At 45.6% G+C, this 23,648-nt stretch overlaps 1 protein-coding gene across 1 annotated transcript in view; it reads right to left on the minus strand.

The window, feature by feature from the left end:
* Positions 1 to 23,648, minus strand: part of PIKFYVE (phosphoinositide kinase, FYVE-type zinc finger containing) — a 750,252-nt gene that overhangs the window by 310,199 nt on the left and 416,405 nt on the right. The window contains 1 exon segment of the mRNA XM_030210724.1: positions 17,701 to 17,814. Within this exon segment, the coding sequence (XP_030066584.1) occupies positions 17,701 to 17,814 (114 nt within the window).

Consider the following 23,648-nt stretch of genomic DNA (forward strand, 5'->3'; position numbering starts at 1 on the left):
GTTTTTCCACATCTCCTGCACCTTCCCATGCCAACAGCTCCTTCTTCAGGTATTCCCCCATTTTATCAAAATCAGTACATCTGAAATCCAGTACTTTGAATTTTGTGCGTCTGCACGCCGCCTTCACCCTTATATCAAACCATACGGTGTGATGATCACTATTACATAGGTGGGCACCTACCCGGATATTGGAAACACTACCCTCATTCGTGAGCACTAGATCCAGCATCGACCCTTCCCTTGTGGGTTCTGTCACCATTTGTTTGAGCAAGGCACTTTGACAGGCATCCACAATCTCTCTACTTCTTTCCAATTCCGAAGAACGGGACTTTCCAATCCACGTCAGACAATTTGAAATATCCCAACAGTAGCACCTCCCCTTTCACACCAATCTTTTGAATATCTTCTATCAGATCCTTATCTAACTTCTCCTTTTGTGCAGGAGGTCTGTAGATAACCCCGTTGTGGATACAGGTTCCATCTTCTTTTTCCAGGAAGATCCAAAAAGCTTCTTCTTTTCCCCAGGTTCCCCGTATTTCAGCCCCTCTGATATTGTCGCTCACATACAGAACCACTCCTCCACCTTTTCGGCCCTATCTATCCTTCCTAAAAATATTATAGCCCAGTACGGTCATATCCCATTCACGGGAATCGTTGAACCACGTCTCCGTAATAGCAACAATATCCAAGTTTTCTTCAAACATCAAGGCTTGCAAGTCTTGAACCTTTTTACTTAGACTATGAGCATTTGTGCACATAGCTTTCCATGTGTGTAGTGAGTTTAGGTGGTTTACTATATTTATATGACCTTTCCCTCTGCCATTATGTTTATTCTAACACTTGAGAACCATGCGAAAAACATAACTAAAAAGATGTTTCATTCAATGTGGAAACTAAAAAGAGTTAGACCATTTTTTCCAAGGACTGTCTTCCGCACTCTGGTACAATCATTGGTACTCAGTCATCTGGACTATTGTAACTCACTCTACGCTGGCTGCAAAGAGCAAATACTTAAAAAAACTCCAGACAGCCCAGAACACGGCAGCCAGACTAATATTCGGCAAATCAAAATATGAAAGCGCGAAACCCCTATGAGAAAAACTACACTGGCTCCCACTTAAAGAACACATCACGTTCAAACTTTGCACCCGTGTCCATAAAATCATCCATGGTAACGCCGCAGCCTGCATTTCAGACCTAATAGAACTACCACCCAGGAACGCAAAAAAATCTTCTCGCACATTCCTTAATCTTCATCCTCCCAAGTGTAAAGGTCTGAAATACAAATTAATGCACACATCTACCTTTTCCTATATGAGCACGCAGCTCTGGAACGCGTTGTCATGTAACCTGAAAACGGTCTATGAATTGACCAATTTCCGTAAACTATTGAAAATCTATCTCTTCGACAAGATATATCACAAAGATCAACACGTGTAACTGTATAATCTTTAAAATATCCAGAAATGTCTTATAATGTCTTTTGCTTTAACACTATCATGTATTTCACCACCATGTAACCCGAAACCCTCTGTAAAACCAAATGTATATTCTCTTCTATTTCCAGTATCCATGATGAATTGTAAGCCACATTGAGCCTGCAAAGAGGTGGGATAATGTGGGATACAAATGCAATAAATAAATAAAAATAAATAAATTCTGGGGGTGACTTTCTGAAATCCCTTGTTTCCTTTTGTCACCCCCACCCCTCTAGTTTAAATGTCTAGAAACATATTGTCTGAATTTCTCCCCAAGGATCCTTTTTCCCATCACAGAAAGATGTAGCCCATCATTACAGTATAGCCTGTTATTTTTCCACGTATTACCCCATGTTCCTATTTATTTAAAACCTTCTTCTTTACACCAAGACTCAAGCCACTTATTGAATTCCTCTGTTTTGCGTAGTCTTTCCTTTCCTCTCCCCCATGTAGGAATTACTTTAGAAAAAGTCACAGTCCAAACCAAAGATTTCAGGCCCTCCCCAAGCTTCTGGAACGCTCTTCATTGCTGTAAACTTGCTATTGTTGGCCAGGTCATTTGTCTCCAGGTGAAATACAACATCAGCATTTGAAGCCTTGCTCTCTTCTCGGATCACTTTCAGTATTTGGTCGGTACATCTTGTAGCTGAAGATCCTGGAAGACATTTTGCTAGGTTGGAACATCTGAACTGTGTTCCTAAGTTACTGCCTCTGATAATGGAGTCTCTGAGCACTAAGAATTGTCTGCTTTTCACCATTCTGTCATTATTTGGGGGGTGTATCTTGGGTTGTGCTGCTTTCATTGCCTCTGGTTCCTCCACAGTACTTTTTTCGCCATCATAATGATGCAACGCTACAAAAGAATTTGACCAGGGCAAAGCTTGGGAGGTCGAGTGTTTCTGTGTCACAGATCTTAGTCTACCAGAGCCTACTGTGACCCAACTATTCCTCTGATGTTCATTCTCTGAGGCAGTGGTGGTGGTAAATTAGCTGGGAAATGAGTAATCCTAGATGCTTCTTTAATTGCCTTAAAAAGGGAAGAAGGCAAAAAAAAGAGACCCAACCAAGAAGACCGAGAAGACCTAAGAACGTCCCGCATTGAAAAAGAAAATAAACTTAGCCACGGGCAAAAAAGCTAAAGACAGTAAGGGATTTATTTTTTGTTTTAAACAGGACAAAAGAAAATAAAGGCGGGTAGCAAAAACACCGCCGAAAGGCACAGAAAAACAGCTCTCTCCTGGACGTGTGAGGAGCAAACGAAAAAAGCCGCTGCTTCTCACGCAAAGAAAATGAAACTGAAAGGTGCGGTCGCACTGCGGGCGGGAAGGCACTCATGCATGCACACTGGAGTGCTCCAAAAAGCTCTTGTTTTTTTTACATGGCATATTGCAAAACTGGGCGACGCGGGATGGCGTCTACCCACTTGTGAGAATAATAACCTGCTTGTCCTCGGAGAAAACCGGTTACCAGCTAAGCGCTAACCAGCAATATTCAGGGGGAGATAGCCAGCTATCTTCCACTGAATATTGCCGGATAACCAGTTAAATGGTTTTAAACATTGGGCAGAGAGTCTTTGCAGTTAAGGTGCTTTGCTTTGGGCTGTTAACCTGCATTAAGTGCAAAACCCTAATGCTATTTAGTAAAGAGACCCCCACAGAATCCAAAAGAAAGGGAAAATAAAATAAAGCTTGAGGAAACATTACTGCTTCTTGTAGCTGAAAAGTTATGTGCCAACCCCTTAAGCCTCAAAGTTTGACAAGGTTACCCCGCCCTTGCAATGTCTTCATTGGATTCCAATTAAATACAGAATTAAATTCTAAGTTCTCACTTTAACACATAAGGCAGTTCATAGGGCCACTCCAACATATCTTGCAGCCTTAACCAGGGCTTTTTTTGTGGGGGTACTGAGTACCAACACCTTTTCCATTGTCTGCTATAATTGACCCATGGACCCCAAGTTTTAGTGAAAGAGTTCAAGCTCTACACACCAATTCGGCCTTGTCATAGATTTTGTGGCTGGTTGCAGAGGGCCTGGCTATTATAGGGTGGGTCCCTCAGTGATCACCTCACCCCAAAGGGAGGCCCTGGCATTTGAGTACCGGCACCTTTTTCAGTAGAAAAAAAACGCACTGGCCTTAACTATTCCATACACACTGACAAGACAACAGATTGACGGTACCCACGCCTTACAGAGCTAGATAGGAATCTAATCGTGCAGCACCTTTTATTTTTTTTATCTCCCACACTGTGGAACTCACTACCACAGCAAATCAGATTGGAAGCGGCATTAAAAACACATTTTTTTCAACAAGCTTTTGAGACTTAGAACCTGCATAGCCTTCTTCATTAGGAATATGAGATCTGATTCAAACAGAGGAATTATATTATATATGTTGTAAGACTGAGATTTGTGTGATGTATGTGATGCTCTCCAGAATGTAAGAGTGGAGGAGTGGCCTAGTGGTTAGGGTGGTGGACTTTGGTCCTGGGGAACTGAGGAACTGAGTTCGATTCCCGGCACAGGCAGCTCCTTGTGACTCTGGGCAAGTCACTTAACCCTCCATTGCCTGCCGCATTGAGCCTGCCATGAGTGGGAAAGTGCGGGGTACAAATGTAACAAAAATAAAATAAAATAAATTTGTTCTTTCCTGTATTTTATGGCATTCCTATTTTACATTTGTTAGTTAATTAATTTGATTTATGTCATTTATTGCTTGTATGTAAACCATTCTGATGTGTTCTCAATAAGTAATGGTATAGTAAAATGAATAAACAATAACACTACAGACTTATACTACAGTGTAAAATGCCACAACAACGAAGACAATTCTGATTGGAATTTGCGAGCCATGATATATGCACTCTCCTTTACTTGATCCTTTAGGATGAGTTCCTGTGTACAAACATGGTGGTGGGACACTGTTTCCTCAGGACCTGGAAAATTTGCCATTATTGAAGGAACCATGAATTCTGCATTCTACCAAAATATTCTTAAGGAGAATGTGTAGTCCATAACCGGGTTATACAGCAAGACAACGATGTAACACACAAAATTAAATCTACATCTGAATGGCTAAGGAGAAACAAAATTAGCATTTTGAATTGGCCTAGTCAAAGTTTTTACTTGAACCCAACAGTAAGGCAGGACCTGAATAGCGTGGTTCATGCACAAAAATCTATGAATGTGTCTGAATTAAAGCAGTTCTGCAGAGAATGGGCTAAGATTCCTCAACAGCGATGTGAAAGATTGGTCTCAAATTATAGGAAGCGTTTGGTTGCAATTATTGCTGCTAAAGGTAGTACAACCAGTTAAGTTTAGGGGGCAGTTACTTTTTTACATGGATGATATAGGTGTTGGATAACTTTGTTCCTTAAATAAACAAAGTAATTATTTAAAAACTATGTTGCACGTTTACTCGTATTATATTTTCTTTAAAGATTAGAAACCATCCAGTTTGACATATATGCAATAATAGGGAAAATCATGAGGGGAGAAAACTTTTTTACATCATTGTAAGCCAGTTGAAGCAATTTCTCTAGTGATGGAAACTAATAAAAAATTTAAAGTTCATAAAACTAAGTGAATTAAAGCAGAAAGTCAAATTAGCAGAATTTTGGAGTGGCCTAATGTTTAGTACAGCGGGTTGCGGATCTGAGGAACCAGGTTTGATTCCCACTGCTGCCTAATGGTCGGCAGTGGGTTAAGATCCTGGGGAACCAGGTTCAATCCTCTCTGCAGCTCCATGTGACCCTGGGCAAGTCACTTAGCCCTCCATTGCCCCAGGTACAATATAAATAGATTGTGAGCCCATCAGGGAAGTGCAAGTACCAGAATAGCTATATAAAATCCACCTCGATTTGTGCTTCAAAAGAGGCGGTACATCAAATCGATAAACTTAATATCTGTATATCTAAAATTCAAAGTATTGCTTATCTATAAAAGCTGGTGCCAATAATAACATATTTGGGAACATAAAAGCATCATTTTTTCACTGTAACACAGGCATACTTTCTTAGTGCCATGTACTTATATCACTTTTTGCATAGGATGTGGTTCAGTCATTATATCATTACATTACTAGCACAACACTCTACTTGAAGCAGTTTGCATCTTAGGAAGGTGCTGCATAAGCGGTGGCTCATTGCCAGAAAAATTCTGGGGCCAATAGTGTAACCCCCATTTGTTTCATAGACTCTTTAACCAGTCTAATCAGATACAAAGTCAATTTAAGCAGTGCAGTGTATGCCACAGATCATCCAGATGAAATGAGCTTAGTCAGCAAAAGTTATGGTATCAAAGACTTATTTCTCGTCAGCTCTCTTAAAATTAAGGCGAGTTACAGCAAATCAAAAATGAAAACCTGATAAATTATCAGCAATAAAAAATAGAATGTATAATAAAATAAGATTCAGAACCCCCAGGCCTAGCATACAGATGAGTTTTTAAGGCTTTTCGAAATAAGAAATAACTTATCAAACATAACTCAGATGGAAGATTTTACTTTGCAGCACTGCCTTATTGGAACAAAGATCGAGAAAAGGCTGCTTTAAATTGTATACCTTTAGTCAATGGAAAAGAATGGATGCATGAAGCCCTGGCTACAAAGCAATACACTGAACTCTAGACCACAGGAGACAGCAGGGAAGGAGAATACATGAGAAACCTTGTAAAGAATACCCATCTTTGGAGGAACTACTAGAAAGAACCTCTAAAAAGTAATAAAACACAGAAAATTGCCTCATTTAGCCTTGTCTGGATTCATTGATCTTAAAGAAAAAAAAGTAAAAAATAAAAAGGTTCTAGGGATGAGATTTTGAGAGAAGAAGGGAAAAAAAACCTTCTCATTGTAGGACTTGGTAAGTAATTACAAATCAAATAGATGCAGGACACTTGTAAGTGACACAGAGAAATGTAGCAATGAAATGCAACAATATTCTTAAGGTGCTTTCAGTTTGATTGTTCAATAAGTGATCGAAAGAGAAGATTTTTGAAAAGTGAATAGCTCCTATTCTTTTTGAGAAGAGATAGAAGCAAATTGGTGGCTCCAATGTTAGGAACTTTGTAAAAGGCAGGCCTAAACACAGAAGCTTTCTTAAATAGGAAGGCTATATAATTGCATCCTAATTTAGAATCCGTTCTCTTTCTAATGACTGAGGAAGAACCAAGATTAGTAATACACCTAGAGACGTGGCCCAGAAATAAACAGCAATAGAAAGAAAAAACAGCAAGGCCATAGGGACTTCCTGCTACCTCACTCTGGCCTAAGAAAAAAAAACAGGTTTTTAAAAATTCTGCACCACTAGAAAATTCTGCTAACGTAACAAGAGGTCCAAGCAACCAGAGGGGGCCATCATACGGCTTGAAACACTTCTTTACATGTGAAAGGAAGGTACTAGAAACAGAGCATTAAAAATGCTCAGATTGTTCTTCCTTGCAGGGGAGAGACAAAAGCATAATGCACTAAACTAACCCCCTTATATAGAAGATTAAAAAAAGATTCTCAAGCTGGAATGAGAATTCCAGCACTAAACAACTGTAATTGGTAGCACTTTAGCCTAAGAAGCTGGTTTAATCAAAAGGAAGCCTGTAGACTTCAAGCAGACTGAAGAAATAAAGGTAGGATTCCATACTGGATTTTCCCTCTACATAAATAGATAACCATCGGAGCTCTGGTACACTGGCCAGACGGCACGCAAGATTAAAACTCGTATTGCGGAGCATTTAAGCAACATCCGGTTGCAATGCATGGAGGCTTCCCGCGTTTCTCACTGGCATTGTACAGACCATCAGATACAAGAATTGAAGTTTCTAGTTCTGCAGACGGTGTCTGTACCCAGGGGGGGACGACAATGTTCCATTGATATTATTGAGAAAGGAACAGCGAATGATATTTCAATGGAACACTGTGGCCCCCTATAGGTTAAATAGAGAAATAGAATGGACAGTCATGTGACAGGTAGGGTATTTAAATGGATTTTTCCCACCATGCAGTTATGCGCATGTTTGGGCGTTTTTGAGCGCTCAGCCCGTCAATGGGCTCTGGTTGGGCTTCCTGGACACTCGTTTAGGTCAGTAATATTTTTTGAATATGGAGGTTGAGATATTTAAGACATTTAAATTTGTGTATGAATGTGGTAGGTGGTGACTGATGTAACTATTATATTTTGAATTACATAGACCCCTGAAGACACTCATTTTGAGCGAAACACGGCATCGTGTAGGGTCAAAGAGGAGCTATGAAGGATATCAGGTACATCATGATAATCTGAAGATTGCATGACTTTTTGAATGCTGTTACAACTCATTTGGAGGCACGATACAGCGAATGCTACATACCTGTAGAAGGTATTCTCCGAGGACAGCAGGCTGATTGTTCTCACTGATGGGTGACGTCCACGGCAGCCCCTCCAATCGGAACACTTTCTAGCAAAGTCCTTTGCTAGTCCTCGCGCGCCGATGCGCACCGCGCATGTGCGGCTGTCTTCCCGCCCGAACCGGCTCGTGCCGGCCAGTCTCATATGTAGCAAGACAAAGAGAAGGGAAGACACAAATCCAAAGGGGAGGCGGGCATGTTTGTGAGAACAATCAGCCTGCTGTCCTCGGAGAATACCTTCTACAGGTATGTAGCATTCGCTTTCTCCGAGGACAAGCAGGCTGCTTGTTCTCACTGATGGGGTATCCCTAGCCCCCAGGCTCACTCAAAACAACAACCATGGTCAATTGGGCCTCGCAACGGCGAGGACATAACTGAGATTGACCTAAAAAATTTACCAACTAACTGAGAGTGCAGCCTGGAACAGAACAAACATGGGCCTAGGGGGGTGGAGTTGGATTCTAAACCCCGAACAGATTCTGAAGAACTGACTGCCCGAACCGACTGTCGCGTCGGGTATCCTGCTGCAGGCAGTAATGAGATGTGAATGTGTGGACAGATGACCACGTCGCAGCTTTGCAAATCTCTTCAATAGTGGCTGACCTCAAGTGGGCTACCGACGCTGCCATGGCTCTAACATTATGAGCCGTGACATGACCCTCAAGAGCCAGCCCAGCCTGGGCGTAAGTGAAGGAAATGCAATCTGCTAGCCAATTGGATATGGTGCGTTTTCCCACAGCCACTCCCCTCCTGTTGGGATCAAAAGAAACAAACAATTGGGCGGACTGTCTGTTGGGCTGTGTCCGCTCCAGACAGAAGGTCAATGCTCTCTTGCAGTCCAATGTGTGCAACTGATGTTCAGCAGGGCAGGAATGAGGACGGGGAAAGAATGTTGGCAAGACAATTGACTGGTTCAGATGGAACTCCGACACAACCTTTGGCAAGAACTTAGGGTGAGTGCGGAGGACTACTACTACTACCAGGGCCTGAAGCTCACTGACTCTACGAGCTGAAGTAACTGCCACCAAGAAAATGACCTTCCAGGTCAAGTACTTCAGATGGCAGGAATTCAGTGGCTCAAAAGGAGATTTCATCAGCTGAGTGAGAACGACATTGAGATCCCATGACACTGTAGGAGGCTTGACAGGGGGCTTTGACAAAAGCAAACCTCTCATGAAGCGAACAACTAAAGGCTGTCCTGAGATCGGCTTACCTTCCACACGGTAATGGTATGCACTGATTGCACTAAGGTGAACCCTTACAGAGTTGGTCTTGAGACCAGACTCAGACAAGTGCAGAAGGTATACAAGCAGAGTCTGTGTAGGACAAGAGCGAGGATCTAGGGCCTTGCTGTCACACCAGACGGCAAACCTCCTCCACAGAAAGAAGTAACTCCTCTTAGTGGAATCTTTCCTGGAAGCAAGCAAGATGCGGGAGACACCCTCTGACAGACCCAAAGAGGCAAAGTCTACGCTCTCAACATCCAGGCCGTGAGAGCCAGGGACCGGAGGTTGGGATGCAGAAGTGCCCCTTCGTCCTGCGTGATGAGGGTCAGAAAACACTCCAATCTCCACGGTTCTTCGGAGGACAACTCCAGAAGAAGAGGGAACCAGATCTGACGCGGCCAAAAAGGAGCAATCAGAATCATGGTGCCTCGGTCTTGCTTGAGTTTCAACAAAGTCTTCCCCACCAGAGGTATGGGAGGATAAGCATACAGCAGACCCTCCCCCCAGTCCAGGAGGAAGGCATCCGATGCCAGTCTGCCGTGGGCCTGAAGCCTGGAACAGAACTGAGGGACCTTGTGGTTGGCTCGAGATGCGAAGAGATCTACCAAGGGGGTGCCCCACACCTGGAAGATCTGCCGCACTACACGGGAATTGACCGACCACTCGTGAGGTTGCATAATCCTGCTCAATCTGTCGGCCAGACTGTTGTTTACGCCTGCCAGATATGTGGCTTGGAGCACCATGCCGTGATGGCAAGCCCAGAGCCACATGCTGACGGCTTCCTGACACAGGGGGCGAGATCCGGTGCCCCCCTGCTTGTTGACGTAATACATGGCAACCTGGTTGTCTGTCTGAATTTGGATAATTTGATGGGACAGCCGATCTCTGAAAGCCTTCAGAGCGTTCCAGATCGCTCGTAACTCCAGAAGATTGATCTGCAGATCGCGTTCCTGGAGGGACCAGCTTCCTTGGGTGTGAAGCCCATCGACATGAGCTCCCCATCCAAGGAGGGACGCATCCATGGTCAGCACTTTTTGTGGCTGAGGAATTTGGAAAGGACGTCCCAGAGTCAAATTGGACCAAATTGTCCACCAATACAGGGATTCGAGAAAACTCGTGGACAGGTGGATCACGTCTTCTAGATCCCCAGCAGCCTGAAACCACTGGGAAGCTAGGGTCCATTGAGCAGATCTCATGTGAAGGCGGGCCATGGGAGTGGAGGCCATGTGGCCAAGCAATCTCAACATCTGCCGAGCTGTGATCTGCTGGGACGCTCGCACCCGCGAGACGAGGGACAACAAGTTGTTGGCTCTCATCTCTGGGAGATAGGCGCGAGCCGTCCGAGAATCCAGCAGAGCTCCTATGAATTCAAGTTTCTGCACTGGGAGAAGATGGGACTTTGGATAATTTATCACAAACCCCAGTAGCTCCAGGAGGCGAATAGTCATCTGCATGGACTGCAGGGCTCCTGCCTCGGATGTGTTCTTCACCAGCCAATCGTCGAGATATGGGAACACGTGTACCCCCAGTCTGCGAAGTGCCGCTGCTACTACAGCCAAGCACTTGGTGAACACTCTGGGCGCAGAGGCGAGCCCAAAGGGTAGCACACAGTACTGGAAGTGACGTGTGCCCAGCTGAAATCGCAGATACTGTCTGTGAGCTGGCAGTATCGGGATGTGCGTGTAGGCGTCCTTCAAGTCCAGAGAGCATAGCCAATCGTTTTCCTGAATCATGGGGAGAAGGGTGCCCAGGGAAAGCATCCTGAACTTTTCTTTGACCAGATATTTGTTCAGGGCCCTTAGGTCTAGGATGGGACGCATCCCCCCTGTTTTCTTTTCCACAAGGAAGTACCTGGAATAGAATCCCAGCCCTTCTTGCCCGGATGGCACGGGCTCGACCGCATTGGCGCTGAGAAGGGCGGAGAGTTCCTCTGCAAGTACCTGCTTGTGCTGGAAGCTGTAAGACTGAGCTCCCGGTGGACAATTTGGAGGTTTTGAGGCCAAATTGAGGGTGTATCCTTGCCAGACTATTTGGAGAACCCACTGATCGGAGGTTATGAGAGGCCACCTTTGGTGAAAAGCTTTCAACCTCCCTCCGACTGGCAGGTCGCCCGGCACTGACACTTGGATGGCGGCTATGCTCTGCTGGAGCCAGTCAAAAGCTCGTCCCTTGCTTTTGCTGGGGAGCCGAGGGGCCTTGCTGAGGCGCATGCTGCTGACGAGAGCGAGCGCGCTGGGGCTTATCCTGGGCCGCAGGCTGTCGAGAAGGAGGATTGTACCTACGCTTGCCAGAAGAGTAGGGAACAGTCTTCCTTCCCCCGAAAAATCTTCTACCTGTAGAGGTAGAGGCTGAAGGCTGCCGGCGGGAGAACTTGTTGAATGCGGTGTCCCGCTGGTGGAGCTGCTCTACCACCTGCTCGACTTTTTCTCCAAAAATATTATCCGCACGGCAAGGCGAGTCCGCAATCCGCTGCTGGATTCTATTCTCCAGGTCGGAGGCACGCAGCCATGAGAGTCTGCGCATCACCACACCTTGAGCAGCGGCCCTGGACGCAACATCAAAGGTGTCATACACCCCTCTGGCCAGGAATTTTCTGCACGCCTTCAGCTGCCTGACCACCTCCTGAAATGGCTTGGCTTGCTCAGGGGGGAGCGTGTCCACCAAGCCTGCCAACTGCCGCACATTGTTCCGCATGTGTATGCTCGTGTAGAGCTGGTAGGACTGAATCTTGGCCACGAGCATAGAAGAATGGTAGGCCTTCCTCCCAAAGGAGTCCAAGGTTCTAGAGTCCTTGCCCGGGGGCGCCGAAGCATGTTCTCTAGAACTCTTGGCCTTCTTTAGGGCCAAATCCACAACTCCAGAGTCGTGAGGCAACTGAGTGCGCATCAGCTCTGGGTCCCCATGGATCCGGTACTGGGACTCGATCTTCTTGGGAATGTGGGGATTAGTTAATGGCTTGGTCCAGTTCACCAGCAATGTCTTTTTGAGGACATGATGCATGGGTACTGTGGACGCTTCCTTAGGTGGAGAAGGATAGTCCAGGAGCTCAAACATTTCAGCCCTGGGCTCGTCCTCCACAACCACCGGGAAGGGGATGGCCGTAGACATCTCCCGGACAAAGGAAGCGAAAGACAGGCTTCTCAGGAGGAGAAAACTGTCTTTCAGGAGAGGGAGTGGGATCGGAAGGAAGACCCTCAGACTCCTCGTCAGAGAAATATCTGATGTCTTCTTCCTCTTCCCACGAGGCCTCACCATCGGTGTCAGACACAAGTTCACGGACCTGTGTCTGCAACCTTGCCCGGCTCGACTCCGTGGAACCACGGCCACGGTGGGAGCGTCGAGAGGTAGACTCCCTCGCCCGCACCGGCGAAGCTTCCTCCGCCGACGTAGTCGGGGAGCCTTCCTGAGAGGCTACCGCAGTCGGTACCGCAAGCGGCACCGATGTCGGAGACCTCACCCCGGACAATGGGCCAGCCAGCGCCTGGCTCGACGGTACCGGAGGCGCAAGCACCCCCGGTTCCGGAGGGGAAGGGCGCAACAGCTCTCCCAGGATCTCTGGGAGAACGGCCCGGAGGCTCTCGTGCAGAGCGGCTGTGGAAAAAGACATGGAAGCCGATGCAGGAGTCGATGTCAGAACCTGTTCCGGGCGTGGAGGCTGTTCCGGGCTGTCCAAAGGGGAGCGCATCGACACCTCTTGAACAGAGGGCGAGCGGTCCTCTCGGTGCCGATGCTTACTGGGTGCCGACTCCCTCGGCGACCCAGAGCTCTCGGTGCCGACGCGGGAAGGGGACCGGTGACGATGCTTCTTCGATTTTTTGGAACGAAGCACGTCACCGGAGCTTCCCGGCACCGACGAGGAGGACGTAGAATCCAGCCGTCTCTTCCTCGGGGCCAAGGCCGAAGAGGGTCGGTCTCGGGGGGGGGGGGGGGCTGTACCGCAGGAGCCCTCAGGGTAGGGGGAGACCCACCCGAAGGCTCACCGCCACCAGCAGGGGAATGGACAGCCCTCACCTGCACTCCAGACGAAGCACCACCGTCCGACGACATCAGCAAACGGGGAGGTCTCGATACCACCGACACCGACGCAGCCCTCCGATGTTGCCCCGATGCAGAGGGCCGATGCCTCGATGCACTCGATGCAATCGGGGGCGAGGATGAAGGTCCGGGCGCCGACGACGTCGAGGCAGTCGATACTCCCGGTGCTGATGCCGACGAAGAGCCCGAGAACAAAATGTTCCACTGGGCTAACCTCGCTACCTGAGTCCGCTTTTGTAAGAGGGAACACAGACTACAGGCCTGAGGGCGGTGCCCAGCCCCCAGACACTGAAGACACGGCGCGTGCCTGTCAGTGAGCGAGATTACCCGGGCGCACTGGGTGCACTTCTTGAAGCCGCTGGAAGACTTCGATGTCATGGGCGGAAAAATCGCGCCGGCGAGATCAAAACTCGAAATGGCGAAAATGGCACCACAAAAATAAGGAGAAGAAAAACTTCGACCGAGGTCTAAATAGGGCCTACCCCGACGACGAAAGAAAACTTACCGGGGCAAAAAACTCGAAGTACAGGAATGGAGAAAACCAAAAGGCCTCCTCCCGACACCTTTTTTTTTTTTCTAAACAAGTCGAAGAACGACGCGCGAGGTCAACTTTGGGGCGCGAACGGCGAAACACGACCGTACCAAGCGCGGACAAAAGAAGACTGGCCGGCACGAGCCAGTTCGGGCGGGAAGACGGCCGCGCATGCGCATCGGCGCGCGAGGACTAGCAAAGGACTTTGCTAGAAAGTGTTCCGATTGGAGGGGCTGCCGTGGACGTCACCCATCAGTGAGAACAAGCAACCTGCTTGTCCTCGGAGAATGGCAGTTAAAGAAACCCTCCAGGGAGGAGGTGGATCTGTGTAGTCCCACGAGATGGATACAGTGTATGCAGTTTGTGATACCGACAGTGGAATTCTTCAAAATTGTCTGGCTGTTTACAAGAATACAGACATACAAAAGGGAAGTGATACGCTTTAAAAACAGTGCATACATTCCAATGAACTATTTCCTGTTTGTGTAAGCACTGGACAGATTGCTTTTACTATACCACAAGGTTTTTGTAGTTTTCAGCCAGTACAGTCTCCAAAAGGATGATATATTTTAAATGATGTTACAGCATTTGTTGAATACACTTGGTGAGAATGGAGCATGTTTGAGGAGTTGTATAGCAGTAGTGAGGACATTTTTTTTATGTGATAATAATAAATGTTGTAACTGCACATAACTGTGACTGGTGAGATATATAGTTAATTTTACAGCTACATTGGAATAGTTTTACCCAGCAATTTTTGGCTAAAGATGAGACTCTCACAATTGGCTCACCTGAAGACTCAGTGCTAAAAGTAGCCTTGCTGCCACTATCAATTTTGCTGACCGAAACATCTCCCCTTTTCTTTTCCTCAAATTAAATTCAAGTACAGAAAGGCACTGGGGGTGTAAGTAACCCTACTCCTTTCAAAATCCTCATTTATAATTTAGGAGCTTAAAACCTCCTAAGAAGTAACACTCCTGCTCAACAGATTCCCGGTTCTCCAATTAGGTCAAAAGCTTATTTATCAAACAGTCTACAAGCCACATGATATATTGTTACCACCCGCACAACACAAAAATACTGATTATCTGTGACTGCCCGATGCCTTTAAGAAGTGACACAGAATTATTTTACTTCTCTGTTTCCATCCACAACAGACAGATCCCACAATTTTGGACTCATCTAGTGAGGATAAGTGATGTTCACTTTGGAATTTTGCAGAATTGAAACCAAACTATCTGAGTATACCTCACTGTATTTTCGCAGGTTACATAAAAAGTATTTGGGCCACATTAAAGGATATTTTTGCAGATTTTCTGTTTAACTTTATTAGAGCATGAACATTTTTGTCAATGGACTGCAACTGGTTCTAGTTCAGTTCCTTCTGGGAAGAAATTTAGTTTACTTTATTGGCTTAATATACTGCCTACTACTACTATTTAGCATTTCTATAGCGCTACAAGGCATACGCAGCGCTGCACAAACATAGAAAAAAGACAGTCCCTGCTCAAAGAGCTTACAATCTAATAAACAAAAAAAAAATAAAGTAAGCAAATCAATTAATGTGAACGGGAAGGAAGAGAGGAGGGTAGGTGGAGGCGAGTGGTTACAAGCAGGGGCGTATCTGCGTGGGGCCACAGGGGCCTGGGCCCCCGCAGATTTCGCCCTGGCCCCCCTCCCCGCCGTCAACCCTCCCCCGCTGCTTACTTTTGCTGGCGGGGTCCGACCCGCAATCTCCATATTTCGGCTTCCTCCGTGGCCATGTGCTTCCAGGAAGTAACGCTGCAGCGCTGATTCGTTGAATCCAGTTCGGCGTCTGACGTCCCAGCACGTCAGACGCCGAACTAGATTCAACGAATCAGCGCTGCAGCGTTACTTCCTGGAAGCACATGGCCACGGAGGAAGCCGAAATATGGAGATTGCGGGTCGGACCCCGCCAGCAAAAGTAAGCAGCGGGGGAGGGTTGACGGCGGGGAGGGGGTGGAGAGAGGCGGCGGCGGGGGGGGGGGGGGGGAGGCAAAAATGTGCCCCCCCTCTCTGGCTCTGGCCCCCCCTACCGCCGGATTCCAGATACGCCCCTGGTTACAAGTGGTTACGAGTCAAAAGCAATGTTAAAGAGGTGGGCTTTCAGTCCAGATTTAAAGGTGGCCAAGGATGGGGCAAGACATAGGGGCTCAGGAAGTTTATTCCAGGCGTAGGGTGCAGCGAGACAGAAGGCGCGAAGTCTGGAGTTGGCAGTAGTGGAGAAGGGAACAGATAAGAAGGATTTATCCATGGAGCGGAGTGCATGGGAAGGGGTGTAGGGAAGGACGAGTGTGGAGAGATACTGGGGAGCAGCAGAGTGAGTACATTTATAGGTTAGTAGAAGAAGTTTGAACAGGATGCGAAAACGGATAGGGAGCCAGTGAAGGGTCTTGAGGAGAGGGGTAGTATGAGTAAAGCGACCCTGGCGGAAGATGAGACGGGCAGCAGAGTTTTGAACCGACTGGAGAGGGGAGAGGTGACTAAGTGGGAGGCCAGCAAGAAGCAGATTGCAGTAGTCTAAACGAGAGGTGACAAGGGTGTGGATGAGGGTTTTAGTAGAGTGCTCGGAAAGAAAGGGGCGGATTTTACGGATGTTGTAAAGAAAGAAACGACAGGTCTTGGCAATCTGCTGGATATGAGCAGAGGAGAGAGAAGAGTCAAAGATGACCCCAAGTCTCAATTGCACAATACAGCAAGGCAGTTTACAATTTAAAAAATATTGATAAACACAAAATAATTACAGAGAGAAACCAATGGGCAAATCTGCAGCTTGCCCTCCCTTCCTTCCTTCCCACTGCTCCATAACCACTACCTAATCCCCAGAGGCCTGAGTAAATATGTGCATTTTTAGGGCAGCTTTGAAACATGAGAAATTTGACTCTGATCAAAGACTTAGAGGTGAAGCATTCCAAAATTGGTTAGCAGCGTAGCTAAATGCAGTCTGCTTAGTTACATTAAATCGGATCTGAGTGGGAGCTGGAAGGGAAAACTGACTGACCTTCTGGGATGATGGTTATTAGGATTTGAATTTTAGTTCACACCTTTTTCAGCTGTAGTTTCTGGCAAGTTACATTCAGGTATGATGTTCTTAGAGGGCTTACAATCTAAGTTTGCATCTGAGGCAATGGAGGATTAATTGACTTTCTCAAGGCCACAAATGTCAACTGGATTTGAACACAGGCTTCCCTGGTTCTTACTCCACTGTTCTAATCATTAAGCTATTTCTCCACGCCTAGCTTGTATCAAAAGGAGTTAAGTAAAAATTATTTGGATTTGTGCTAGGTGCATAACTATGGGCTCTTCCAGTTCCCCACAGAGCCCAAGTAAAGGGAAAAGCAACAGCAGCTGGTGGAAGCCGCAGAGAAGTCTAGAAGAAATGAGAACTGGCAAATATAGGCATGCAGAGGTGCTAGTACTTGTCTCATGATGGTAGATGGAGCACTTCAATGGTGTAAGAGCTGCAAGTCCTTTGAAAGGAAAGAAGAATAGAGGAAGAGGGCTGGTGTAGCACGCCGTATTACTGCTCTTTATAGGGGAATGATGTGCTAAGTAATGTGAAAGCGAAGAGTAGATGTGAGAGGAAGAGAAAGAAGGGGCCAAGACAATAAGAATGAGAGATTATCTGCAAAACAAAGGAGGCAAGGAGGAGAGAATCAGCAATAAGGCACACACAATAGACGGAAAAAGGGAGCAAAGAGAAGATAATCAGAAGAGAGAGGGCGAAGTAAGGCAGCAGCAGAGAGAAAGAGACAGGGAAAGGGATGCAATGTGAGGAGGGGATGATCAGTATATCTAGCATCTTTTGCATTTTGCTCACTATCAAATTAGTGGGGGACTGGGAAGAGGTAGAACAATTTACTTATCCTTTTACAGGATATACTGCAGTGCCAGAAATTGCCAAGTTGGTACTAATGCCAAAATTAAAACCGTTACAGATTTTCTATGACACCGTTCTGCTATAGCAATTCTTACCAGCAGAGAGGGAGAAAATAAAAGAAAACAGAACACGACCAAGAACAGTAAAAACATACTTTTGTGAGAAGTCCTTTAGGTCCTGCAGAATGGAGACTTTGGCTGGAGTCCGACGCTTGATGTAAATTTTGGGAAGAGGGACACATACCTCAAGCAGCCTGATAGAAGAATAACTGAAGGCAAGAATAAAAAAGCACTTAAATTCCCAAAGGAAAAAAAAATCAACTGTCTCTACAGGGTTAAATAAGCCCTCTATGCATTTGAACTGGCTTTAACATAAAGCAGTAATTTCCTAACAATGTTCTGGTTTTGAATTACTTATAATTTAGATAAAGCAGATGCAGTTTGTAATGCATACTATATACTACATGATCCCAAATGGAAATTCTTAAAACACCTCTTCCACAAAAAATAAATACTTTAAGTTACTGAGGGCTTCTTATCAAGCCTCACTAGCGGATCCTGCTGCGGTAATGCAGACAAAGTCCATTCATTTTGATTGGGCTATGTCGGCATTGCCACACAGGAACCGCTAGCACAGCTAGACAAAAGAAGCCCTTAGGCAATAATACATAGCAGAGTGGACTAGTACTAGTAGGTAATCACTTATTAACTGATGCCCAAGTTCAAAACAAGTAAGTGAGAATGAGCTGCCAGTTGTGTGAATAGTTAATGTAAAGAAAGTGTTTAAGAGGCTGAATAGTTGTAAAATAGGGTCATGCCTGACAGTAATGAATTGAACTTAGCTTGTTATTTTTGTTCCTGGAAATAAAAAACATTTTGAGACATAACCAGGGCTTACAGAGAATTTACATGAAATTATATAACTTCTCTATGCAGAACTCTACAAAAACACCACAAGAAAACCTGAAAATATATTTAAGAGGGAAAAAGGAATAAATTATGAATGATTACATTTGTTGGTTCTGCCAAGGAATTGGTATTGTTTTCCTATTAATTCTGTACTAAATTAAATTCCCAAAATGTCATTTTTTAAAATTCTTACCTATCGTTACACGTGACGGGAATAGAGCGAGGTAAGGGAGTTCTGCCAAACCAGTACATCCATGGGGTAGAACTTCTATACAGTACATAGCATGGAGCAATTAACAGTATGTATAAAATTATTATAAATCCTGGCTAGTAATGAAAAAAAGCAAGTCCCAGAAAAACATCTGAATAAATGTGGAATATATTCTATGAGAACCAGCGTACCCCTGTATATATTCTATGACAATTAGCATACCCCTGCACAATAAAGACAAATAAAGACGAGCAGGACGGGCTTTTCTTCAAGGGTACTCGATTATGCCCCTCTCCAGGTCTCCCTCAACCAATCACAGCGCGTTTTAGCTGTCACTGGTATCAGCTAAACGCGCTGTGATTGGCTGAGAGGCCGTGGGGGGGGGGGGGGGGCCTCACAATCATCCATTAGCCCTCTCTTCAGCTGCCGATAAGGAAGGGAAAAATTCTCAAAGGAAGATTTAAAACAGAAGAGCGAGAGTAAAAATTAAGAAGTACGACGTCCTTTTTTGGTTGGTGTTGTTTTGAGTGAAGCACATCCATAAAGGACGTCCCGGACGAGCACTTGGACAGTTTTTTCCCCCCAATTGGTTTTTTGTTAAATTTAATCAAGAAGTACGACGTCCTTTTTTGGTTGTTGTTTGAGTGAAGGACGTCCAAAAAGGACGTCTTTTTGGAGTGGGTTTTTATTATAATAAGTGAAGGATGTCCAAAAAGAACGTCTTTGTAGTGGTTTTTTTTTTTAACAGGTGAAGGACGTCCAAAAAGGACGTCCCTGACGACATTTTTTTCTTCCGATTCTTTCCTTTGCCCCAACGAGAGGTGTAGACCTCCCATTAGGTTTTCCACGGTAGGGGGGGGGTCAGAAAACGATAGTGCATCTCATTATAACAGCCTTGCAATGGTAGTGCAGCTCATTATAATAGCCTTTGGATCATTTGCATTGCATTTTCGTTAGCTGCTACCGTGATAGGACAATGCCCTTTTGTGCATCCCTGGTTTACTACTTGCACATTAAACTGGCTAGAACCAGTTTAAAACCCACGTTAATGGCTCGTTAAGTTTAGTGCATCTACCCCTATGTGTCTAAGAAGGCAGTGATAGGACTGACGTTATTGGTGAGTTGATCATTAGGAACATAAGACAAATAGGAGGCTGGTGGCCTTGAAGATTAATTCGGCCCTCTTCAAAGACAGCAGATCTAATGCCCTGCACTGCAGGAGAGATACAAGGGTACAAAATAAATCAAAATGACAGAGCAGATAGAATTGTTGTTGGTGGCATGGTATTACACTTTAAGGATTCCTTAGAGTCAAAGCAGGATACAAATTTCACAGCAAAACAAATTGCATTCTCAAATTTCAATGAAAATAAACTATGATCATAAGAACATAAAGTGAAGATACTTACCTGTAGAAGGTATTCTCCGAGGACAGCAGGTTGATTATTCTCACACATGGGTCGATGTCCACGTTGGCCCGGGAATCAGCATTTTACAATAGCAAAAAAATAAAGTTTTGCCAGAGTCTTCCGGTGCGCATGCAGCGCGTACCACGCATGCATGGACTGATTTCCCACCCATCGCATGAGCACGTACCTCAGTTAGATCAAAAAGCATAAGAAATAACTCCAAACGGGAGGTGGGAGGGATTGTGAGAACAATCAGCCTGCTGTCCTCGGAGAATACCTGCTACAGATAAGTATCTTCACTTACTCCAGAGGACAAGCAGGCTGCTTATTCTCACACGTGGGGTATCCCAAGCATCCAGACTCACTCAAAACAATGAACATTGGTCAATTGGGCCGCGCAACGGCGAGGACGTAACATAAGTTAACCTGAAACTATATACAGCTAGCTGAGAGTGCAGCCTGGAACAGAATAAAACAGGCCTAAGGGGGTGGAGTTGGATTCTAAACCCCAAAAAGATTCTTCAGCACTGATTGCCCAAACCGACTATTGCGTCGGATATCCTGCTGAAGGCAGTAGTGAGATGTGAATGTGTGGACTGATGACCACGTTGCAGCCTTGCAAATCTCTTCAATAGAGGCTGACTTTAAGTGAGCAACCGACGCAGCCATGGCTCTAACAATATGAGCCCTCCAGAGTCAGCCCAGCTTGGGCATAAATGAAGGAAATGCAATCTGCTAGCCAATTGGAGAATGTGCATTTTCCAATGGTGACTCCCCTCCTGTTGGGATCAAAAGAAACAAACAACTGGGCGGACTGTCTGAAGGGCTTCGTCCGCTCCACATAAAAGGCCAATGCTCTCTTGCAGTCCAAGGCGTGCAAGTTGCTCTCGCCAGGCTGGGCATGAGGACGTGGAAAAAATGTTGGCAAGACAATTGACTGGTTCAGATGGAACTCCGACACAACCTTGGGTGCGTGCGGAGGACTACTCTGTTGTGATAAAACTTAGTATAAGGTGCATCAACTACTAAGGCCTGAAGCTCACTGACCCTATGAGCTGAAGTAACAGCCATCAAGAAAATGACCTTCCAGGTCAAGTACTTCAGATGGCAGGAATTCAGTGGCTTAAAAGGAGCTTTCGTCAGCTGGGTGAGAACGACGTTGAGATCCCATGACACTGGTGGAGGTTTGACAGAGGCTTTGACAAAAGCAAACCTCTCATGAAGCCAAGAACTAAAGGCTGATCAGAGATAGGTTTACCCTTTACACGTCGATGATAAGCACTAATTGCACTGACATGTACCCGTATGGAGTTGGTCTTGAGACCAGACTCTGACAAGTGTAGAAGGTATTCAAGCAAGGTCTGTGTAGGACAAGAGAGAGGATCTAGGGCCTTGCTGTCACATCAGACGGCAAAACTCCTCCATTTGAAAGAGTAACACCTCTTCGTGGAATCTTTCCTGGAAACAAGCAAGACTCGGAAGACACCCTTCAAAAGACCCAAGGAGGCAAATTCTAAGGTCTCAATATCCAGGCCATGAGAGCCAGAGGCTGGGTAGTAGAAGCGGCCCCTCGTTCTTGTGGGCAACGTCCATATTCAGCGACCACTCGTGAAGTTGATTTACTACTACTACTTATTTCTATAGCGCTACAAGGCATATGCAGCGCTGTACACAATACACAAAAAGACAGTCCCTGCTCAAAGAGCTTACAATCTAGATAAGACAGGTAAACAGACAGAACAATAAGGGTAAGGGAATACAGAGATGAGGATAAAAGGACAGGGCAAGTGAGTAATGGTTAGGAGTCAAAAGCAGTGGTAAAGAGGTGAGCTTTAAGTTTGGACTTGAAAACGGCCAAAGACGGGGCTACACCTACAGGCTTGGGTAGTCTATTCCAGGCGTGAGGTGCAGCAAGATAAAAGGAATGGAGTCTGGAATTAGCAGTAGAGGAGAAGGGGACAGATAAGAGAGATTTATCTACAGAACGGAGTACCCGAGGGGGAGCGTAGGGAGAGCCAAGAGTGGAGAGGTACTGGGGAGCAGCAGAGTGAATGCACTTATAGGTCAATAAGAGAAGTTTGAATTGAATGCGGAAACGGATAGGGAGCCAGTGAACTGACTTAAGGAGAGGGCTAATGTGAGCATAGCATTACTCTGCTCAGCCTGTTGGCTAGACTGTTGTTTACGCCTGCCAGATACGTGGTTGGAGAAACATGCCATGATGGCGTACCCAAAGTCACATCTGAACAGCTTCCTGACACAGCGGGTGAAATCCGGTGCCCCCCTGCTTGTTGGTGTAGTACATCGCAACCTGATTGTCTGTTTGAATTAAGATAATTTGGTTGGAAGCCGATCTCTGAAAGCCTTCATAGCATTCCAGATTGCTCGCAATTCCAGGAGGTTGATCTAAAGACCTTTTTCCTGAAAAGACCAGGCTCCCTGAGTGTGAAGCCCATCTACATGAGCTCCCCACCCTAGGAGGGACGCATCCGTCGTCAGCACTTTTTGTGGCTGAGGAATTTGGAATGGACATCCCATGGTCAAACTGGATTGGATCGTTCACCACTGAAGACAATTCCGAAAGTCGGTGGACAGTTGGATCACATCCTCTAGATCCCCCCAGCTTGATACCACTGGGAAACTAGGGTCCACTGAGCTGATCTCATATGTAGACGTGCTATGGGTATTTCATGAACTGTGGAGGCCATGTGCCCCACGAGTCTCAACATCTGCCGAGCTGTGATCTGCTGAGACGCTCGAACTGTGGACACCAGGGACAGGAGGTTGTCTGCCCTTGTCTCGGGAAGATAAGCCAGAGCTGTCTTCGTGTCCAGCAGTGCTCCAATGAACTCTAATTTTTGGACAGGAATGAGATGGGATTTGGAATAATTTATTACAAACCTCAGTAGTTCTAACACCTGAATAGTCATTCGCCTGGACTCCAGAGCACATTCCTCTGAGGTGCTCTTCACCAGCCAATCTCCGAGATAAGGAAACACACACCATCCCAGTCTGCGTAGTGATTTTTTTCCCCAAGATTTTTTATTGGTTTTAATATAATACAAATAGTACATAACAGTAACCAAAATGGTACAATATACTAATAATACATAGTAGTGGAAAGTGTGCCAGTGAATTATACAAATATAATTATATTTTCAAGATAGATATTTATATTCATCTATGTAGTTTCATAAGTAATGGAAGCAAGGTAGGAAGCAATTGGAGACCATACAATATTTGTTTTAATTATTGATCCAGTAAAACTGGCTGAGGTCAATTCAAGCTTTTGGTACATTAAAACAGATTGCCACCAGAAATGTTCATTAAGCATTGAAGAGGTTTTCCAGTCTGCGTAGTGATGCTGCGACTAATGCTAGACACTTTGTGAATATTCTGGGCACAGACGCCAGGCCAAAGGGCAGTACATACTACTACTACTACTACTATTTAGCATTTCTATAGCGCTACAAGGCATACGCAGCGCTGCACAAACATAGACGAAAGACAGTCCCTGCTCAAGGAGCTTACAATCTAATAGACAAAAAATAAATAAAGTAAGCAAATCAAATCA

Source organism: Microcaecilia unicolor, chromosome 7 (assembly GCF_901765095.1).
Source record: "Microcaecilia unicolor chromosome 7, aMicUni1.1, whole genome shotgun sequence".
NCBI lineage: Eukaryota > Metazoa > Chordata > Amphibia > Gymnophiona > Siphonopidae > Microcaecilia > Microcaecilia unicolor.